At 42.8% G+C, this 21,748-nt stretch overlaps 1 protein-coding gene across 1 annotated transcript in view; it reads left to right on the top strand.

The window, feature by feature from the left end:
* Positions 1–21,748, top strand: part of GRIK1 (glutamate ionotropic receptor kainate type subunit 1) — a 228,129-nt gene that overhangs the window by 195,298 nt on the left and 11,083 nt on the right. Inside the window, exons 13-15 of the mRNA XM_065423354.1 lie at positions 829–1,046; positions 15,381–15,606; positions 21,459–21,709. Coding sequence (XP_065279426.1) covers positions 829–1,046; positions 15,381–15,606; positions 21,459–21,709 — 695 coding nt within the window. The remainder of the gene's footprint in view (positions 1–828; positions 1,047–15,380; positions 15,607–21,458; positions 21,710–21,748) is intronic.

Genomic DNA, 21,748 nt, shown 5'->3' with positions numbered 1-21,748 from the left:
TGGAACACTACTGACTGCAATGATACTGTTTGCCTGAGTGAGGGCTGCAGGACCATACATACCTGGATGTGTAGATAAGAGACACAGGGTAAAGCCATCTTTTTAAGCACTTCCTCTAAGTGGTGAATGGGATACAGTAGAACCTCAGAGTTACAAACTGACCAGTCAACCACACATCTCATTTGGAACCGGAAGTACACAATCAGGCAACAGCAAATACCAAAAAAAAAAAAAAGAAAAGCATACAGTACAGTACTGTGTTAAATGTAAACTACTAATAAAATAAAGGGAGAGCAGCATTTTTCTTCTGCATAGTGAAGTTTCAAAGCTGTATTAAGTCAATGCTCAGTTGTAAACTTTTGAAAGACCAACCATAACGTTTTGTTCAGAGTTACAAATATTTCAGAGTTACAAATAACCTCCATTCCCGAGATGTTTGAAACTCTGAGGTTCTACTGTATTGTTCTTCTGAAGGTTTAAGGCTTAAAGACTCATTACAGTACTTGTAACAAGCAGTTAAGATACAGATAAATGGCTAGTATAGCTTGCTAGGAGTCTAAAAGGTTAACTCCAAAGGTGACATTATCTCAAAGACAAATTGGTGTTCAGACCCATGGATAATCGTGTTTGTTAGGTATCATGGCATACATCCCCTTCAAAGTATGTTACCATTATAAATGTTAGCTGTACATATGTGAGATTACTGTGTAGATTTCTTTTATTATTCTGTGGTTCATAAATGTATTATGCTCCTAAAAATAATCTACTGCCAGAGAAAGACTTCTTTCAACATGTTTTAATATGATTGTTTTGATGATATTATAACAGGATCAGAGCTGATGCCCAAAGCTCTTTCTACCAGAATAGTAGGAGGAATATGGTGGTTTTTCACCTTAATCATAATCTCATCCTACACTGCCAACTTGGCTGCCTTCCTGACAGTTGAGAGAATGGAATCCCCCATCGATTCAGCAGATGATTTGGCAAAGCAAACCAAGATAGAATATGGGGCTGTTAGAGATGGATCAACAATGACCTTCTTCAAGGTAAGATGGTGCCAGGTAGTTTTGCACTGTCAGTATTGTAACCTTTCACTAATAGATTCTGAAACGTGGAACAGAATGAGAAATTTTGAAAACATTAGTCTAGTAAAATTTAGCAGTTATAACAAATCCCTAATCCACAGAGCATCCTCCAGGAATCTACACCTGAGTGATGGGGAAGGTTGTGTTATATGCATGTTTTCTTCTGCCAACCAACAGGAAATCACCACAAATAGATTACAGTCTGACACTGTAGCACCTTTAGTGAAAGGTCCTCGGTACCGTGGCACCCACTGCTCCCTAAGAATGGAGAGCTCCGGGGCAGCTACAATCTGGAAAGTCCCTGCTAGAACAGGTCCAATACAAGAGGGGATAAAGGACTCTGGAACAATGTACAGGCACAAAGTCTCTGTTGGAATAGCCCCGTGCCTTTAGTGAATCCCCCAAGATCTATACAGTCTGGGGCCCAACCACCTCCTCCTTTTGAGAAAGGCAAACCCATGCCCTAGCCAAAAGAATTTAGTGAAAACTCTGCGAGGAGAACCTCCGTAGTTTTGTCCCATCAGGGCCCATTACTACTAGCTATTCTTCAGTCTTCAAAAGGGGGCTGTTTGGCCCGAAGTTTATAACGAGTAATTTGCTAAGATAGCTACTTGATCTTGAAAAGCAATTGGAAAAATACAAAATAATAGTTAATTTGCTTTTAAAAATATTTTATATAAAGAATATAGATTTAAAGTTTAATAAATATAATTAAGTGAAAGCATTTTCTAGTGAAATTGCTTCAGTAGATAACTAAATTCCTTTTGATAATCAACTTTAATTACATATGAAATGAATGGATCTCATAAAATGTCAATACATATACCAACAAGTTATAAATATGGAAAATGTACAAAAAACATCCCCTGGCAATTAGCACTAATTAGCAGCTTTGTTGTCACACCCAGCAGGAAATCCAAGGATTGAATGTACCTAGGTAAGTATTAATATCATGCTCCTCAGTATGGTATCTGAGCATCTTTTAATTAACCTTTAGGAAGCAGTCCTTCCAAAGAGAATCATAGAATCATATAGAATCACAGAATATTAGGGTTGGAAGGGACCTCAGGAGGTCATCTAGTCCAACCCCCTGCTCAAAGCAGGACCAATTCCCAGACAGATTTTTACCCCAGTTCCCTAAATGGCCCCCTCAAGGATTGAGCTCACAACCCTGGGTTTAGCAGGCCAATGAGTCACATTGGTGAAGCAACATGGTGGAAAAATAGCTTCTGCTACCTGTGTCATAGATGTTCTGTGAATGAACATTTCAGTTTCTGGTGTTGTCAGTTTGACATCTTAAGTGAGGATTTTAAAAAGGTCTGTGGCAGACCTGGGAATTTAACCCAGATGCCTCAAATCCAAGTGCAGTACTTTAACCACAAGACTGTCTTCAGATGAAGAAAGATTCTTTATATACAAATAAAGGAAAGTAATGGATTGCAGTTCAAATATTTGGATCATGTCTCAAAACTAGTAATTTTCAAAAAGGATTCTGCAGTAGTTTGCTACATCTTACATGGTCACCCTGTTTTTAGCAGTTAAGGGTAAATTCCTCTCTTGCTGCCCCTGCTTACTTCCATCTATCATTGCGGAGAGGTGACTGTGTATTTGAATAAGAGAATAAACGATGCTTTTTTCAAAGCCTGATTATTTAGTCAGTTTTTGAAATAACAAGTTGAAATCTCTATTAACATATTCTGGGAAACAACTCGAGAACCCTAGGAATTGTCACAAAGTAACTACAATATCACTTATTTTAATAAGGAACACCTATTAGGCTGGTTAGTACTTTTTGCTACTACTTAAAAGACCCCAGAAAAATTCCTTAGCCCAATTTCCCCTCATTGGCCAAGAAAGGTCACCATAATACAGGGCCTTGAAAGATGAATCTGCACAAAGAGGGACTCCACAGTTGTGGCTCCTGCTCTATAGCAGAGGAAATCACTGCATACTCTAAGCATTGTGGAAATCAGAACAAGTTTTCCAAAGCGGCTTCCAGTTTTGCACCAGCTTTTTATGACACAAATAAGAGGGTGGAATTTTGCAGGCACAAATAAAGATGGATTCATTTTTTAAATATTTTTTTTTTAGCATTTAGATATCTAACTGAGGTTTCAAATCAGGTAATTAGGTACAGACGTAGAAGAGACAAATCCATGTCCCCAGGGTGCATTCAGTCTAAATGTTATACATACAAAGATATATATTATTTATAACCTACTGTGTGTTATATGCCACCCAACATTTCTGCAAATCTGACATCAGACTCTCAAGCCAGGCACCCAGAAATGAGGAATACAGAATGGGTGAGCAGTTGTGAGAGGCTGGTTTAAATGACTTGCCTAGCATCACATAGGAACAATGGCTCAGATCCACAAAGATACATAGGTACTTAAACCCCTAAATTCCACTGCAAACCACAAAACTGTGGCTCTCGCAAAACCTATACTCAGTTGGCACTTAAGTTTTCAGGGTAAAAGTTCCCCAGGTGCCTTCATTTCCGCCTCTGGGCATGTGCCCCACAATAGGCATCTGAATGTCTATCTCCTGTCTAAGTCCCAGAGTGATCCACAAAATGGGGGAAGATAGGTGCTCCTCCCCCATCTCATCTGTGGGGCCTGAGCAGAGGCTACCTACAAGATCAGTCCTATACCAAATTTGGGAGGGAAGGTGGTAGTGTCCACCTTATCACTTTTAGCCTAGTGGTTAGCACACTCACCTGGTATGTGGGAGACCCAAGTTCAGTTCCCCCCTCTCTGCCAAATAGGGGAGAAAGGATTTGAACAGAGATTTCCCTCTCTCTCAGAAGATTACCCTAACCACTGAGCTATGAAACATTCTGATGTGGGCTCAATCTCTCCTGTTGAAGCTGTTCCACTGCAACTCCTAAATCCTTTAGATAGAGAGGGAGGGGGAGATTGGAACTGGAAGTCAGTGCAGCTAAGGGTGGGTGGTTAGGTGCGGAAACTGGAGGCCGGGGTGGGGAGAGAGGCAAATCAAAGGAGGAGCTGGGAAGGAGGGAAATAGAATGGTTGGGCAGGAAGACTGGGACTGGGATGAGAAACATGAGGAATGTAGACAGGGAGCGGTAAGGTAAAGAGAATGGTACTGGGGCAGGTTGGTGGGGGTGGGACAGAAAAATCTGTGCCCACTAGAGAACACTCCCTTCCAGAGCCTGCAGCAGATCCCTGCGTGTATCTGGGCTTTTGGGGCAGAGAAAGGGATAGAATCCAACTCTCCAGGGAAGCATTTAACTGCCTTAACCATGAGATCCTCTTCTTGTAATTCCCTGCCACATTCACCATGCATCTTCCTACTTCTGCACTAAATGGAGCAGGAATCCTATGGACAACAGTCTGCTAAACTACACAACCCTGATTCACCCCCAAAGCAGGTCCATTTTGTGCACTGACTGAGGCAATGAGCCTATGGAAAAAATAGTTATGTGATCATGTAATTAAAGACTGTCATAATGCATATGCACAAGGGGGCTGAATTAAGGTTTCCCAGGCTGTCTTAATTCCGGCATTTCCTAACTTTTGAGTGCTTGACTTTGCAACCTTGATAATGTTCTTTTAATATCGTTTTTATTGTGTCATTTCCTAGGGTTTTAAAAAAGTAAACTGAAAAATTAGAAGTTCCATCAGGTGGCATCACATTGACACCCACATGGGTCATCAGCAGGATTGGAACCTTTAGATCCACCACAAAGACCTCTGCCACTTTAGATAATGGAGTAACCAATAGTAGCAGTAATAGGTGGGCCTCCTTTATGTGACCACAACTAAAGGGGGATGGGACACTTTGCCAGTAGGTGTCACAGATATTTGCTGATTCAGGAATCTTGAGTTCCACTGCAGGCTCTGGAAGGGAGTGTTCTCTAGTGGGCACAGATTCTTCTGTCCCACCCCCACCAACCTGCCCCAGTACCATTCTCTTTACCTTACCGCTCCCTGTCTACATTCCTCATGTTTCTCATCCCAGTCCCAGTCTTCCTGCCCAACCATTCTATTTCCCTCCTTCCCAGCCCCTCCTTTGATTTGCCTCTCTCCCCACCCCTGGCCTCCAGTTTCTCCACCTAACCACCCACCCTTGGCTGCACTGGCTTCCAGTTCCAATCTCCCCCTCCCTATCTAATTTCAGTGTGCCCCTTTGGTCCTTTTCCCAAGTCCTTGTCCAGCCAGCCCTACAACCTGGCTTCTCATCAGATCGGCCTCCCATCACCTTGTTCCCCCATCCCAAGGGTTCTCAGTTCCAGTCTCCTTGCCCAGTCTTCACTCCACGCAGTTCCCAGTACCCATCTCTGCCCCTGACTGCCAGTTGCAGTCCCTGTCTCCCATCCCCCCTAACGCCCAATGCCTGCCAAGCTCCTTGTCCCAATCCACTCCACTGCTCCCCAGAGGTTCAACTCTTGTCCCCTCTGCATTTGAATCCGACAGCTTCCTCCTCCATGCTACCTGGGCTCCGGGGGGGGGGCAGGAGGGGTGTCATTGAGAGCACAGGAGACATAGGCTCCATACTCTCAGTTCAGGCGCCCAGACCCAACACAGCCCAGAGCTGCAACAGCAGGGAAAGTCCTGCTCAGTCCAGGCTGATGCATGCCCAGTGTGGATGGAATTTAGGGGGAATTTAGCTGCTAAAATCTGAGAAGTCTTTATAGAGCATGTGCAAACTGTGATTTTTCAAAGGCCTATAACTTTCCCAAGTTTGAGCAGATTTTCATTAGGGTGTCAAGAGGCACATCGTGGACACAAAGGACACCCCCTACCAAATTTTGAGTCCCTGCTCCACAGCATGGGGGCACTAGAGCTTTTCAAAGAAAAGTTCACCAGTATGTAACATGGATGAAGCAATTTATTTTTCTCTAGCCTCGTTCTTGGAAACAAATAGTTTGGGCTAAAATTTTCCAAGGCAAAAGAAATCACCCTGAGGCTGACACTAAGCATGAGAAATATAGGCCAAACAGTCAAATGTTGGCAAAATTTAAAGCACAGAGTCTTATAATGGGAAGTGTCAGTCAACCTTATTAATAGGCAGTTCTACCAGCCCCAGCTGTAATTTTATATATATGAGTTATACATTACCATGTAAAGTCAGGGAAGAGCTGGCTTACTTCTGGGGGAGGAAGAAGGAAATGGTGTGATTTCCCTCCCCAATGTTTCTAAGAAATCATTTCAGGCCTGACCCTGCAATGTGCTGACCGTTCTCAACTCAAGGGACGTCACTGGGAGTTGAGGGCCCTCAGAGGATTGAGTTTTGTGTGCCCATCATGATTTATAGTAAAGAGCAGATATTGCAAAATAATTCAGAGCCACAGTAGAGACAAAGGGCAGTTATATTTTTAAATTTAAGCACAAGCCTTCCTATTTTATTTTTTTAAATAAAACTTTCATAGGATAGGGGAGATATTTAGATATCAAAAAACATATTTCTCCCGAAGATGATACTGCAGTCTACTGGTATCAAACTGTTTCCCAGCTTGCAATACTGCTAGCTGAATGGGGCACGGTGGATCATATGGTAACCAGCAGGGTGTGAGGTTCAAGTGGCTCAGTTAAAAGAAAGGAATCTATTTTGAGGGACAAAGCCTAGGAAACTCATAATCCGAAGAAAAACAGATGGAGGGGGGCCAAGCTCACTGAACTAGATGGCTGCTGTAACAGGTGGGGGAAGTCTAAGAGAAATGTATGAAAATCTCCAGGTGAGCCTGGTGAAGTGGGAAGAGAATGGTTTTCAGTTCAAGAGACTGTAAGTGCTGTGAGTTTTCCTAGTGGTCAGACATGGGCAGCCATAGAAGATCAATGATGATTAGGCTCACAGTAGAAGTTCTAAAGGGGACATAGGAAAAAGTCCTGTCCCTTTGCAGAAAGGGACTGTGGGGGAGATGTGGTCTTATTGAGTTCACAAGGCCCAGGGTTCCCAGAGGGCTGTTCCAGACCAGTCTGGCTAGAAGGCAGTGAGTGGGTGGGGGGATGGTATTGGGCTTAGTGGACTCAGGGAGTGCCCAAATATTAGTGCAGTAGAGTCGAGTCCAGGCAGGTAGTGTCCTGCCCACGAGCCTGGTATGTTTTCCTGGGGAGAGACTAGGAGCAGTTTCCTGCCCTTCAGAAAGTGCTGAAGTGATCAGGGAGGTCACTCGTAGCCACCAAAATAGAAACAAGGCATGCAGCAGCAGCAGCCACAGCAGTGAGTCTGGGACTTGTACAGCAACATAGCTCTTCAGGAGCTTAGCTCTGACTAGGTTGGAAGGAAAAAAGAGCATAGAGCGGGCACTCTTTAAAAGTGTATTCTCTTTTGGAAGATACTCCTTGCGTTTAAAATGGGAAATGCCAGTAGAATCAATCTCTTTCAAACCTGTAGAAAAATTTAAGGCACACCCACTGTTCCAGGCTCTCTTTGTGGTGAAAGATAGGTGACAGGGTGTCATGTGCCCTACATGAGATGCAGAGCCATTTTCTGGACTCTCCTTAGCAGTCAGCCCAGTCTGGACTGACTAGTTCTAATCTATGGAATGTAAGACATAGATAACTCCTTAAAAGTAAAAAGAACTAGGAGGAGGGGCAGAAGCGGAAAGGGCCTGCAAAAAGAAATCCTAGGACCAGCTGGACTCTAGAGAAAGCCCAAGCTTAAATTTATAACTTGTTTAAAATAGTAAAAGGAAATCCCAAGAAGGGGGTATTTTTAGAAGCTATCGAGTGTATAGGGAATATGGTAGGAGCAGGTTGGGAAAACATGTTTACATCACTTGTCTAGGAACTCTGTTTGAATTTATTCAGTCCCACGCCCACTCGCATTCCTGTTGTTGGTTTACAATACACACAGAATACAAACACACACACTTCTGAGCATATTTCCACTCGTGTGTTGAATACCTTATACTAGCTTCAATAGAAACTCCAAGCCTCTACACATTTCTCAAAAAATTTATTTTAGAATAAGAGCACCTTTAAGAAATGAATGCATCTATCCTGTCTAGAGCTGTGCAAAGACGGGCCATTCCATTTCATGGAAGATCTGTTTCAAAATCTATTTTGTTCCAAATAGGACCCCCACAAAATTGAAATTCCCCTCAAAGGCACCACAGCACTCCGCATAGCAGGTTGTCCTGGGGCCGCAGACCTTGGAAACCTGGTTCCCCAGCAGCTGGGTAGAAACATGCTTGGGTTCCACAGAACTGTCTCCACAAAATGCTTCAGTTTTGCTAAGTCAGCAAATTCTGATGAAAACCTGTCTCATTTGAATTTTTGCAACCAGCTCTTCTTGTAATTCTATCAGTTTGTTCTGTTTTCTCACTTTATTTTTGGCTCATCTATAATAATTGATGTTTAATCTCCCATTCTGAAGCTAGCAAAATCCAGCCTTCTGCTATGCATATACAGCTCCATTGAAATCAGTCAGTCCTGCATCTGCATCCAAAGGGCAGAAATTTGAATTTCATCCTTAGTGGAGAAATCTGTGTGTGTGAGGGGGCATGGCAGGGGGGTGGAAGTGGGGGAGGTGGAAGTGGGGGGGGTGGGGAGGGGTTAACACAGCAGGAAGCTAAAATATCTCTTGCAAACTCATCTGCATACAGAATACATTATTCCTATAACCTCTATAGGTCTGTATCAGTCTCAAACTACCCTATAAAGTGTATCAGTTTCAAAAATATATTCCTAATTAGGGTAAAAAATAGCTTATACTAATTGAGAAGAAACTGAGCAGATCCGTTTAACCTTCAAAGTTTAGCATTGTCCTCTGACTGAACAAACTTAAGAGTAGAATTAGACGAAATATTAAGCCCCAAACTTCAGAGTCAAAGAAATTTTGCTTAAAAGTTTAATACGCAGCCAAGTAGGAAGTCAATATCTAATATGAGCTGCCATGCAGAATAGTGTTTAATAAGAACAGACTAACTCTACCCAATGAACCTAAAAATGGTCTGAGACAGACTGACAATATCCTGCACAAACCTTATGACATTAAAATAAAATGTATTGAATTAAGTTAAACCTTATTCAATTTGGGTTCATACTTTGGGGGGTCCATTGTATTAAAAAGGCAATTGTTTATGTGTTTTTGTGGAATTATATGGTACCTTCTCTAGTAGGGAGAGGGATGCTAATGCATTTCCTTTGTTATCAACGCTTTGAAGCCACCCCTCTGGAGAGGTGCGCATATACTAGTTCAAACTAGATTCTAGGGACCAACAGACAAAGAAGGGGGTTTTGGATAAATAGCCTGGTTTTAAACTGGCTCAGGGCTTTCTTCCTGATCCAGCAACCAGACAGGACCCCTGGTTCACAGAGAGCCCCAGTCCTCAGGGTACGATTGGAAGGACTGGGCCTATTGAGGCTCCATAAGACGGGGTGCTTGTTCTGAGTTGAAGCTGTGATGAACTTGTAACCACAAGCCAGTGACTTGGGTGAGGGTTTAAAGAACTGCTCCTGCCAGAATATGTTTTCTACTGTAGTATTTTTTACCTTCAAAATAAAATAGGGTTGCATAGAAAGAACTGTGTGGTCCTTTTAACTATAGCAATTACACTTATTAATTATCTCTGAAGACGAAGCCTCTCTCTGCTGGGAACAATGCAGCAAATGCAGGGAACTGTAAAGCCTGGACATACCCCAGTCAGAAGGGGGAGAGACACAGGTCTCCACTCAAGAGAGGCAACCAGAGGGAAGCTGGAAGCCTGAGAATGGGTGCCATTGCTGGACCAGTGAGCGGAAATACAGGTTCAGTTATCCTGACCTGTGACATGGTCAGAAGAGTGTTACATCAAGACTATTCAGACGAAGGAAATGAGATTATGTGGTTTTACTACTGTAGCAAGCTGGAGGAAGGACTATGGGTTGCAGAAGGGAAGAATGTGGAGGAAGCACCAAGAAGTCAATCTGTGTGCCCTTGGCTAAGAATGTTAAATTGCCCTTGGAGCAGCTCTCTTAATAAAGAGCCAGCTTAGTTTACCGGGAACAGAGTCCGCACATTACCCAGCACTCGGCACAAGAAATAAATACAATAATCATTTTCAGTGGAGCCTGGAGTCCCCAGACAGAAGTGCCCATGTCCACAGACCTGGCTACAGGCAGCACCATACTCCTGTACATTTACTTTTCCTTTCCATTCCCCCAGCCTTTCAAAACCACACCAACCTGGAGCCTAACTACTACTAGGGTGGGGAAACAATACAATATTCACAAGCACTCAGTAACCAATGTGGGTAACCGGATTATGTCTTGCATCTCTAGCTGTAGCACCTAGATCAGTGGTTCTCAAACTGGGGCCGCCGATTGTGTAGGGAAAGCACCTGGAGGGCCGGGACAGTTTGTTTACCTGCCGGGTCCGCAGGTTCGGCCGATTGTGGCTCCCACTGGCCGCGGTTCGCCGCTCCAGGCCAATGGGGGCTGGGGGAAGCGAGGGTCAGCACATTCCTTGTCCCGCGCCACTTCCCACAGCCCCCATTGGCCTGGAGCAGCAAACTGCGGCCAGTGGGAGCTGCGATCGGCTGAACCTGTGGACCTGGCCGGTAAACAAACCGGCCCGGCCCGCCAGTTTGTTTCCCTACACAAGCGGCAGCCGCAGTTTGAGAACCACTGACCTAGATGCCTCAAATAGATTGGGGCCCCCATTAGGCTAGGCATACAAACTGAGGTAGAGACTCTTAATATCTAAGAGCCTGTGACATCTAAATAGACAAAGGGTGGGAAGGGGAAGCAGAGGCACAGAATGGTGAAGCAACTTGCCCAAGGTCACACAGCAGGTCAGCGCCAGGCAGAGACAAGGAACAAAACCCCAGCTCATCTCGTACCCACAGCTCAGCACCCACTCTACTGCTAGCTCACTAGTCTTAACAACTTTGAAAGAGGTACTTCTTGGTTGCTGTAAAAATAGAAGTTTAAAACAAGGACTCTTACAGCAGGGATTGTGTTTCTTGTTCCAGATTCATTAGTATGTGTGTTTTTCACTTGGATCCTTTCTGTGAGTTTAAGTAACAGAAAATGCACCAGGCTAAAGGAGAACGAGTCCTTTTCCAACAGCATTTGCATTTATGTGACGAGAGGGAGAGTGCTACTTGGGAAGCTGTGAAGTGTTTGAAATTTCAACAAAAAATGAAAATAAAACCTCCAATTTATTAATTACTCATTCTGTAAATGGAGAACAGACTTTCATTTACATCATTGATGGGGTAGCCTTAGTCAAATGAAGCAATACAGCCTGGTTGTCTGGCTGAGTGAAAATAGAACAGAAAGATGTCCAATAGACGGAAACATCCATAACACCAGTGGCTATGCAGGAAGTACTATCCTAAAGTGCAATGGAACACTCTAGAGAATTAAGGGGAGAGAGAGAGAGCGCAGACACAAAAATGGTGGTACATTGATTTTTGGCTAAAACATGCTATTAATAAACTGATTTCAGCTGCAGTGATGAATGCAACAACTTTTCTATCCATGTACAAATGTGTAATTGGACTGTACAGTTACAGTAGTTTTTCATTTTTGTAAAATGGGTGGAAAGCTATGAAGCGTTAAGACAAAATACAGGTAACACTGGTCTATAATTTTTGAGAAGTCGTCTGCTTCAGAGATAAAATGTGCTATTTATTATGTATTTTGATGTGCTGAATTCAAATATGACAATTAAAACAACGGATTGGCTACCGTTTCTAAGATATTTAAGTTTTTACATTTTATGTCTATGCATATTGTGTAGATAGTAGAGTTTTAATCATAAATTGTAAACCTAGGTCTTTTCATGTGTTTATGATTGCTTTACATGATAATATTTCACCTGTCCTGTTTATGTAACACTTTAAAAATCAGCAAAAGGGTTATATAAATAAAATTTATTATGAAACAAAAGGCAAAAAACTATTCTGTACATAGTTTAGTCCTATTCAGTGTCTACTCGGCGCTTCTTGGCTTGTCTCTTGTATTCATTAAATGGAGCATCTCTTGTCACTGTCCAGCAATAGTCTGCAAGCACTGATGGGCTCCATTTGCCCTGATAGCGTTTCTCCATTGTTGCAATATCCTGGTGAAATCGCTCGCCGTGCTCGTCGCTCACTGCTCCGCAGTTCGGTGGAAAAAAATCTAGATGAGAGTGCAAAAAATGTATCTTTAGTGACATGTTGCAACCAAGGCTTTTGTATGCCTTGAGGAGGTTTTCCACCAACAACCTGTAGTTGTCTGCCTTGTTGTTTCTGAGAAAATTTATTGCCACTAACTGGAAGGCTTTCCATGCCGTCTTTTCCTTGCCACGCAGTGCATGGTCAAATCCATCATCTCGAAGAAGTTCACGAATCTGAGGACCAACAAAGACACCTTCCTTTATCTTAGCTTCACTTAACCTTGGAAATTTTCCACGGAGGTACTTGAAAGCTGCTTGTGTTTTGTCAATGGCCTTGACAAAGTTCTTCATCAGACCCAACTTGATGTGTAAGGGTGGTAACAAAATCTTCCTTGATTCAACAAGTGGTGGATGCTGAACACTTTTCCTCCCAGGCTCCAATGACTGTCGGAGTGGCCAATCTTTCTTGATGTAGTGGGAATCTCTTGCACGACTATCCCATTCGCAGAGAAAACAGCAGTACTTTGTGTATCCAGTCTGCAGACCAAGCAAGAGAGCAACAACCTTCAAATCGCCACAAAGCTGCCACTGATGTTGGTCATAGTTTATGCACCTCAAAAGTTGTTTCATGTTGTCATAGGTTTCCTTCATATGGACTGCATGACCAACTGGAATTGATGGCAAAACCTTGCCATTATGCAGTAAAACAGCTTTAAGACTCGTCTTCGATGAATCAGTGAACAGTCTCCACTCATCTGGATCATGAACGATGTTGAGGGCTGCCATCGCACCATCGATGTTGTTGCAGGCTACAAGATCACCTTCCATGAAGAAGTATGGGACAAGATCCTTTTGACGGTCACGGAACATGGAAACCCTAACATCACCTGCCAGGAGATTTCACTGCTGTAGTCTGGAGCCCAACAGCTCTGCCTTACTCTTGGGTAGTTCCAAATCCCTGACAAGGTCATTCAGTTCACCTTGTGTTATGAGGTGTGGTTCAGAGGAGGAGGATGGGAGAAAATATGGGTCCTGTGACATTGATGGTTCAGGACCAGAAGTTTCATCCTCTTCCTCTTCCTCGTCTGACTCAAGTGAGAATGATTCTGGTGCATCAGGAACCGGCAATCCTTCTCCGTGGGGTACTGGGCGTATAGCTGATGGAATGTTTGGATAATGCACAGTCCACTTTTTCTTCTTTGACACACCTTTCCCAACTGGAGGCACCATGCAGAAGTAACAATTGCTGGTATGATCTGTTGGCTCTCTCCAAATCATTGGCACTGCAAAAGGCATAGATTTCCTTTTCCTGTTCAACCACTGGCGAAGATTTGTTGCACAAGTGTTGCAGCATATGTGTGGGGCCCACCTCTTGTCCTGATCTCCAATTTTGCAGCCAAAATAAAGGTGATAGGCTTTCTTAACCATAGTGGTTATACTGCGCTTTTGTGATGCAAAAGTCACTTCACCACAAACATAGCAGAAGTTATCTGCACTGTTCACACAAGTACGAGGCATCTCTGCTCACTTTGGCTAAACAGAAATGTGTCCCTTTGCAAAATCAAACACTGACAGATAAGAGAGCACGACACTGTATGATTTCTAGAGCTGATATAGGGCAATTTGTTCAGCAGAGTGATGTAAGCTTCGTTATGATTGCATCATCCATGACTTCTAGGAATAACATGATGCAATTCATATCATGTATGACGCAATACCAGCTTCAGATTGCATCATTCATTGTTTTGCCTAAAAAGCAAGTACTGTCCAAACCCAGTCATAGATTTAGTCATAGATCCAGTCAAAGATGTATTTTAGTCATTTCTGGTTTAAATTGAGATCCCTTCCCTTTATAACTCACTTATCCTCCGCCATTCCCAAGTCAAGGGTCGTATATACTGACCCAATAGCATATCTTGAAAACTAGAGCCAATCAACAATTTTAAGCATCATTTTCGTTCTCAGTGACCCAGAATTAGTAACGTTTGACTACATTTATTTCAGAAGCATTTTGGCTGTAGAGCAGTGTAATATGGACAAAACGTTGAATGGTGCTCTAACCTTTAGACCAAATCTCAATTTGTAACTTTAAAAAAAAGGTGTGTGTTTAATATAGCATGACTGAGTACAAAAAAGAAGCAGGGAATAGTGTTAATATAGTGCAAACACTTCAGGTTTGATTGTAGCTACAAGAGAGAGGCGCACACTGAGCATATGGGCAGTGTCTCACTACCCCCAGGGAGCTCCAGGAGGAACGGCGCTTAAGGCGGCATAACACCTCTTGTAGCACCTGAGGCAAAAAAGGGAGTGTGCACTGTGCACCATCCTCAAGGATTGTGAAACCTGCTCTCTGCTGTGTTCAGTTCCTCCCTTTCCCTTGTTCCCCTCAAGGGGAGCTAAGAGGAGAACAGTTCTTGAGTTCCCTGGGATTGTGCCTGGCTCTTAGGTGAGGAGCATTAAGGACACTCCTTATGTACTTCCTCTCCCTCCCCCAAGCACCCCAGCAGGGACCCGGCACAATCTATTCTTTAGTTTTATTGTTTAGATGGCATCATGTTACATGGCATGATCTGAAGCCCAGGTCTCAGCACATTAAGGCCCTACGTGCTCCCTTTGAACACAATGGCAAAATGCTCATTGGTTTCAGTGAGAGCAGGATTAGGCCCTTTATGTTCGCTGTGGTGGGAGGCAGAAGCACAAGTGTATCAGGGCAGCTTGGCTTTTAAGATTTCACTTCCTTCTCATACAGTTTCGAGCTTCCTTGTGGAGTGCATGACTTACAGACTACTGGCATCCGGATAAATAGTACCCTATTGATCAGCTTTTGGAATACAGTGTGGTACTACTGCCCAATGAAGAGGAAACAATGTCCCACAATGCAGTAATCTCAAACACTCGCTTACATGTAACCCAGCTAACTAATTCATTGGGCTTATTGTAACATCTTACATTTATAGAGCACCGCTCATCCAAAAAGATCCCACAGCTCCTCCCAGGTTACATGTGAACACTGAAATGCTGGCACCTCTAGGGCAGGAGGCAGTAAGAAACTACCTCACAGCACACTACACAGTGTGAAAAGAATGTGTGGGGGAAAACGCTTCCAGGGAGTCTGAAAGAGTCCTCTCTTGAATTGGGAGGGACAGAGAGATGTTATTGACAGCGTTCACGCTAAGCATAGGAATGTTTTGCAAGCGTAATTTGAGAACTAACATTTCTGCTGAATCCACTTTCCTTCCTTAGAAATCCAAAATATCAACATATGAAAAAATGTGGGCATTCATGAGCAGCAGGCAGCAGACTGCACTGGTGAAGAACAATGATGAGGGAATCCAGCGGGTGCTCACAACGGACTATGCCCTGCTGATGGAATCAACCAGCATAGAATATGTGACTCAGAGAAACTGCAATCTCACGCAGATCGGCGGACTCATTGATTCTAAAGGTTATGGCGTGGGAACTCCTATTGGTAAGATGCATTAAAGATAATTAATGATAAGCAGACCTCAAGAGGTTCTGGGCAGTTAAATCTGGATGCCCATTAGGAGCTCTCTGTAACCTTTGAGCACCCAGGATCCTTCTTTCATTCAACGTCTCCCCTCTTGCCCCAGCTACAGCAATGGCTCTACTCGGCAGGGGCAAGAGGGCGGCTTGTGAGCAAGCAGGAAAATTAAGGTGTAGAGCGTGCCTTCAAGAAGCAGTCAGTTGGCCTGCTGCTCTTGTGGATAAAAGGTCCTGTTCACGGGTGACGGGGTGCCCTCTGCTCCTCCCTCCCATGTTATTAAACCATGCTAGCAAGACAGATTACATATTTGCTGCGGGAGCCTTTTATATATATATATATATATATATATAAAGATGGGGATGCGGGGGGAGGATCAAGGTAAATGTGATCTCCAACATATGTACCCCTTGGAAAGCTGCATGAAAGGAGACAGGATTGATATCGCACCCTATGCGCCATTGCCTGTGCACCTTAGTAGAATCGTCTACAAAGTTTGCAATGATTTTCAGAGCAATATGTAGGGACTATAGGAAGCCATTGCAAGACTATATTCCTACATCAAGAGTCTCAATGCTTTGGGTGCATTCTTAAACCCAGCTCCCTCACTTCCGCCAATAAGTAGCTGCCCTTTTCAGTGAATTTGCTTGCCTTGCCACTGTATGTTTCAGTACTTTGCCAGTTATACATATTTAAAGAGATAGCGTATTTTCCACAGAAAGTGGGTCCTTCTGCAAATGGACATTGTGTAGCCAGTTCTTTTTCTAGTTTAATATATTTGTCCTGCTCAGTCATGCACTCACCCCACCCATGTCTCTTCTCGGTTTACATCAGCGTAATTCCACTGGCTTCAATGGAATTAGCTATAGATTTACACTGGTATAACTGTTCACAGACTTTGGCCTTTCAATTTCTTCTTTGGCCATCTTTGAGTGAAGTAGAACAACCCAGAGTACACATACCTAGGGGTACATAGTGGTCTTCCAAGGGGTACATCAACTCATCTAGATATTTGCCTAGTTTTACAATAGGCAACATAAAAAGCACTAGCAAAGTCAGTACAAACTAAAATTTCATACAATGACTTGTTTATACTGCCCTATATACTGAAATGTAAGAACATTTATATTCCAGTTGATTTATTTTCTAATTATATGGTAAAAATGAGAAAGTAAGCAATGTTTCAGTAACGGGAGGCTGTGACACTTTTGTCTTATGTCTGATTTTGTAAGCAAGTAGTTTTTAAGTGAGGTGTAACTTGGGGGTACGCAAGACAAATCAGACTCCTGAAAGGGTACAGTAGTCTGGAAAGGTTGAGAGCCACTGAGGTAGAAAGCCTGCCCCAATATATTGAACTCTACCCAGTCTTAGCCAGAATTCCCTAGAGATGATATTGTAAAAATATTTTTCCATTGCTTATGTGAGAACAAACTTCTCTGGCTAAGAAGAATGAACCAAAAATTTAAAATATCCCAAAATAAAGATAAATACATGGCAAGAATTTCATAGCAGTTATAAAGCTGCCATGCTTAAACTAAAAACAATGAAGGATAATTGGAACAGATGGTAATCCTCAGAGAGAACACATCCACTGGAAATGCAGCTGTGGAATATATTGTAAGAGGTTTCTTGTATGATGAATATGCTGTTTTAGAAAGATCAGTTAGGATTCAAGGATATATAGAATATATGTACAAGTCTTCAAGTATCTTGAAATAAACCATTTTAATGTCATATGGGCAATTTTAATAAGAAATTAAAAGTTGAAACTTGCCCTAGACAAGGTATGCTGCAAAGATACTCCCATAACACACATGAATTCCCAAAGGAAACGGGCTCAGTTGTCTTCTCCCAGTATCCAAGACCATCCCATCAAGTTATTTCTAAGATGAACGTACTTTGGGTTCTCAGTATTTTTAGGACCAAATATTTAGCCAAATCTGCCCTTGTGCAATCCTCAGAATTCAAATGCACAAACATGCCTACACTTTACAGGTGCAGATGCCCAGGCACTTCAAAAATCCTCATGAATGTGCCAAGTATGATCATAGTGTTGTCCTCAGACAAGTGGAAAAGATAAAAATGTAATTCTTGATTTAAAAAATCTGTATATCTAGCTAGGGACATGAATGGCTTTTAGCACTAGAGATAGCTGGAAAATGGAAATCCCTAGCTGTGAAAAATTTCGCATCTTTGAAAAAAATTTCAGTCAAACAAGGATAAAACATCAAAACTGAAATATTTCATGGGAAAGTTTTTCAAGAAAAATTAAATTTCAGAAGAACCAAAGTGAAATTTTCCAGGTTTGCAGCTGCCCAGCTGAAAGGCTTTTGTCAAATTATAAGAGCCTGACCCTGTGACAGCCAGGTTGAATGTCTACACTGCAATTAAAAAACGGGGGCTGGCCCATGCCCACTGACTGGGACTCATGGGATTCAGGCTAAGGGGCTGTTTAATTACAGTATTGTTCCAGCTCAAGGTGCTCTGCCTCAGCAACTCAGAAAGTGAAATTGACAAGACCATTCCAGGCAGGCAGCTGTCATTTTGATTTTCCTGATGGAAACTGATTTTTTGGGGGGCGGAGGGGGGAGGAGAGAAACTGAAATGTTTCCACTGAAAGTTTCAGTTTTCCAAAAAAAGGGCATTTTTCATTGGAAAAATCATTCCAACATTTTTTTCCTACCAGCTCTACTTAGTATCTGAGCAATCTCCACAAGTTTAAAAAAAAAAAAAAAAAAAAGTCAAGGCTCTTTCTTCCTTCCCTAGCACAAAGAGGCAGATATAGGGGACCTTCACTGTGTTGTTTCTATTAGTGGTTTTTAGTGACTGTGTAAGATATGGGTTTTGCATTTGGCTCTGAACTAAAGCAGCCAACACTTGTTTTTCTTTAGCACTTATCTGCTTAGTGCATTCTGAGAGGACTAGTGCATAGGACATAGGTAACATTTAAAAAAAAAACAATATGCAAAAGGGCATCTTAGGAGGAATTCAGTTGAACAAAGAAATGTTATTAAATGTGTCAAACAAGCACTAATTTCACAATTACTGCTGCCAGTGCCCGTGTGCTAGTAATTCTCATACTATTAACAGTGATTTGGGAGGTAGCTAAGCAAGTGGGTAGCTGTATTTCAACAACCTGAGATGTGGCTTCTGTTAACAGCACCAAGGCCATAAATTAAATATTGAACAAAGAGGTATCAGAATGGATTTGTGTGAATTTTTACTACTTTCCAATAATAATTTTAAAAGTTCCAATCCAATGCCCTAGGCACACTTGGCAAAAATTCTAAAAGTACAAGTATAAATACAGTGGTCTCTGTTACTCCCAAGTTTGAATCAAATAACCCCACAGCAACAGAAACAAATAACAGATGTTCTACACAATCCCCACACCAACCCATCTCCTTATGGTGGGGTCGGAGGGGGGGGGAGAAACAGAGGGAGAGAAGAGGGGCCTTGCAGTATACCCTGCAGGCTAACAAACTCTAGCAGTTGCAGGAACCAGAACCCCTCCTAAAGATTAGGCAGCTGTACTCGCTTTCCAGGAGGCACTGCTAACTATATTTTAACTGGCAACTTTTAACTTTCTTATAAGATTTTTTTAAAAAACTAGAATGCATGTTCATTAAAATAAGCTATTCTTATACAGGGTATAGTTTTCCCTTCATTGCTGGCTACCAGGGCCAGTACTTCCACTAGGCGACCCCCTAGGGTCGCCTAGGGTGGCAGGATTTGGGGGGCGGCATTTTGCCGTCCTCGGAGGAAATTCGGCTGCGGGGTGTCCTTCCGCTCCGGGTCTTCGGCGGAAATTCGGCGGCGGGTCCTTCACTCGCTCCGGGACCTGCCACCGAAGTGCCCCGAAGACACGGAGTGGAAGGACCCCCGCCGCCGAATGCTCAGAGGAGGAGCGCTGCCGCCTAGGGCGGCAAAAACCCTGGCGCCGCTCCTGCTGGCTACCCAAAGCAAAGGCTGCTGATCTTTGGTTACCCAGAAAGACTTTGCATAATCTGATATCTCTTGGCATCTGCGGTCTCAGCATATCCTACTGCTGACAACAGACTGTGCTCTGAAAGCTATCTGAGGCTTGGCACTGCAAATGAATGAACTGGGATGTTTTTTACATTGTTTCTCTAAACAATATAGTAGGCTAAAGGAAATAAAAAGCTCGGGGGGTGTCTTACTGTATTCATAGTACAATTATTTTAATATATTTGTTTATTGTACCATAAGATGCATGGCATGTTAGAGAGAATGGATATATGGGGACAGATTTTCATAGGTATTTAGGCACCTAAAGATGTAGATAGGCTCCTAGTGGGATTTTCCAAAACACCTAGGCACTTTTGAAAATTCCACTAGATGCCTATCGTTACATGCCTAAACACCTATGGAAATCTGACCTGCAGGCCCTGCCTTAAAGAACTCAGTGTTGTTTACATTGATCAGGTTGGAAATTGCAGCCATCTTAGTCTGCAGCTAAAATTACAATTGTGGAATCATTACTTAGACAGCTGTCTTGCTAATTGCTAAGCTAGTAGGTACGATGACTAGTCACACAAATAAGTGATTGACCACATTGGAGTTCTTCCAGTCTCTAACTATAAGGCCATATCTACACTACAAAATTAAGTTGACCTAGCGTACGTTGGCACACAGCCACCACAGTAATTACATCGCTTGTGTGTGTCTACACTTTGCTCTTTGTGTCGGTGGTGTCCCCCCTCACCAGGAGCATTTGTATCAATTGTACTGTCAGCGTGGGAAGGCTCCTGAAAGCCAGCAACAGTCGACATAAGCAATGCAATGTCTGCACTGACACTGCGCCAAGCTAATTACATCAACCTCGACTCTATGCCACTCAGGGAGATGGAGTTATGAAGTTGGCATAGCAGGGCAGTTACGTCGGAGGAGTGAAATGTATGTGTAGACATTTCCATAGTTAGGTCAACATAAGCTGTAGCATAGACCAGCCTAGGAGACAAAGCTTCTTACAGTTGAAAGTCCAGACTGGGGAATTTTGTGCTTGCTGCTAATTAGTCCTGTCCACACTGCTAGCTCCTGCTAGTCTATTAAGCTTAATTGCTCCACTGCGACTTTGTTCTGCTTGCCAGGCATCGTGCATACTCATCCACTCTGACAGTATAGCATGCATTGGTGTGTTGTTACCAGTAGAATGTCAGTGGAGGGAAAGCAAAAAATAACAGAAAGAAAGGCCTCAAGTACTTTACTATCTGCACCTATATGTTGGCAAAACTTTGCAGAATGCAAAGAAAATACAAGGCCAGCTTCAGCTCTCATAACCATCCAGCTCAATTGTCATAAATAAGGACGCAAAGGTATAACTCAGGCCAGAACTTATTTAACTCACTGTGTGTTTTCTTAGATTGTGCTGAGTTTTAAATGCAGTGGTACAAAAAAAAAATTTGAAGTAAACTGAATAGATGTAAAAGTAGAGAGTCTAGGAGAATGTGAAATACTCAGACATAGAAAGGAATTTAGGGGGAAATCTGCTGCAATGCAGTGGTTTAGCCAAAGTCCATTGTAGGCATCCACAGAAATCCCAATGCATTCCCAAATGAATAGCTAGACTTAAAGATCCCTCTCTTTGTCAGTCAACAATGCAAATTTCACAAGCTAATGTTATCCATCTATAAGAATGAGAGAGAAATCTAAACATGAGCAGTCATGCACAGAACTGTTTTGGTTATACTCTATCAGGAATAATTTGTATTGTTATAAGGGTGCACTTTTGTCTCAAATGCACATCCCCCCACCCCAGCCCTGCAACAAATACTAAATGGTTTGTTCTTGCTCTACAGGGTCTCCTTATAGAGACAAAATTACCATTGCCATTCTCCAGCTACAAGAGGAGGGGAAACTGCACATGATGAAAGAAAAGTGGTGGCGGGGCAATGGGTGCCCTGAGGAGGACAGCAAAGAGGCCAGTGCTCTGGGGGTTGAGAATATTGGGGGCATCTTTATAGTGCTTGCTGCCGGACTTGTTCTTTCAGTGTTCGTAGCCATTGGAGAATTTATATATAAATCCAGGAAAAACAGCGATATTGAACAGGTGAGTTGTCTATTGCCAACTCGTTTCTGGTTTGTTTTT

This window comes from Emys orbicularis, chromosome 1, assembly GCF_028017835.1.
Source record: "Emys orbicularis isolate rEmyOrb1 chromosome 1, rEmyOrb1.hap1, whole genome shotgun sequence".
In the NCBI taxonomy this organism is placed as follows: domain Eukaryota; kingdom Metazoa; phylum Chordata; order Testudines; family Emydidae; genus Emys; species Emys orbicularis.
This window is presented reverse-complemented; position numbering and strand designations above follow the sequence as displayed.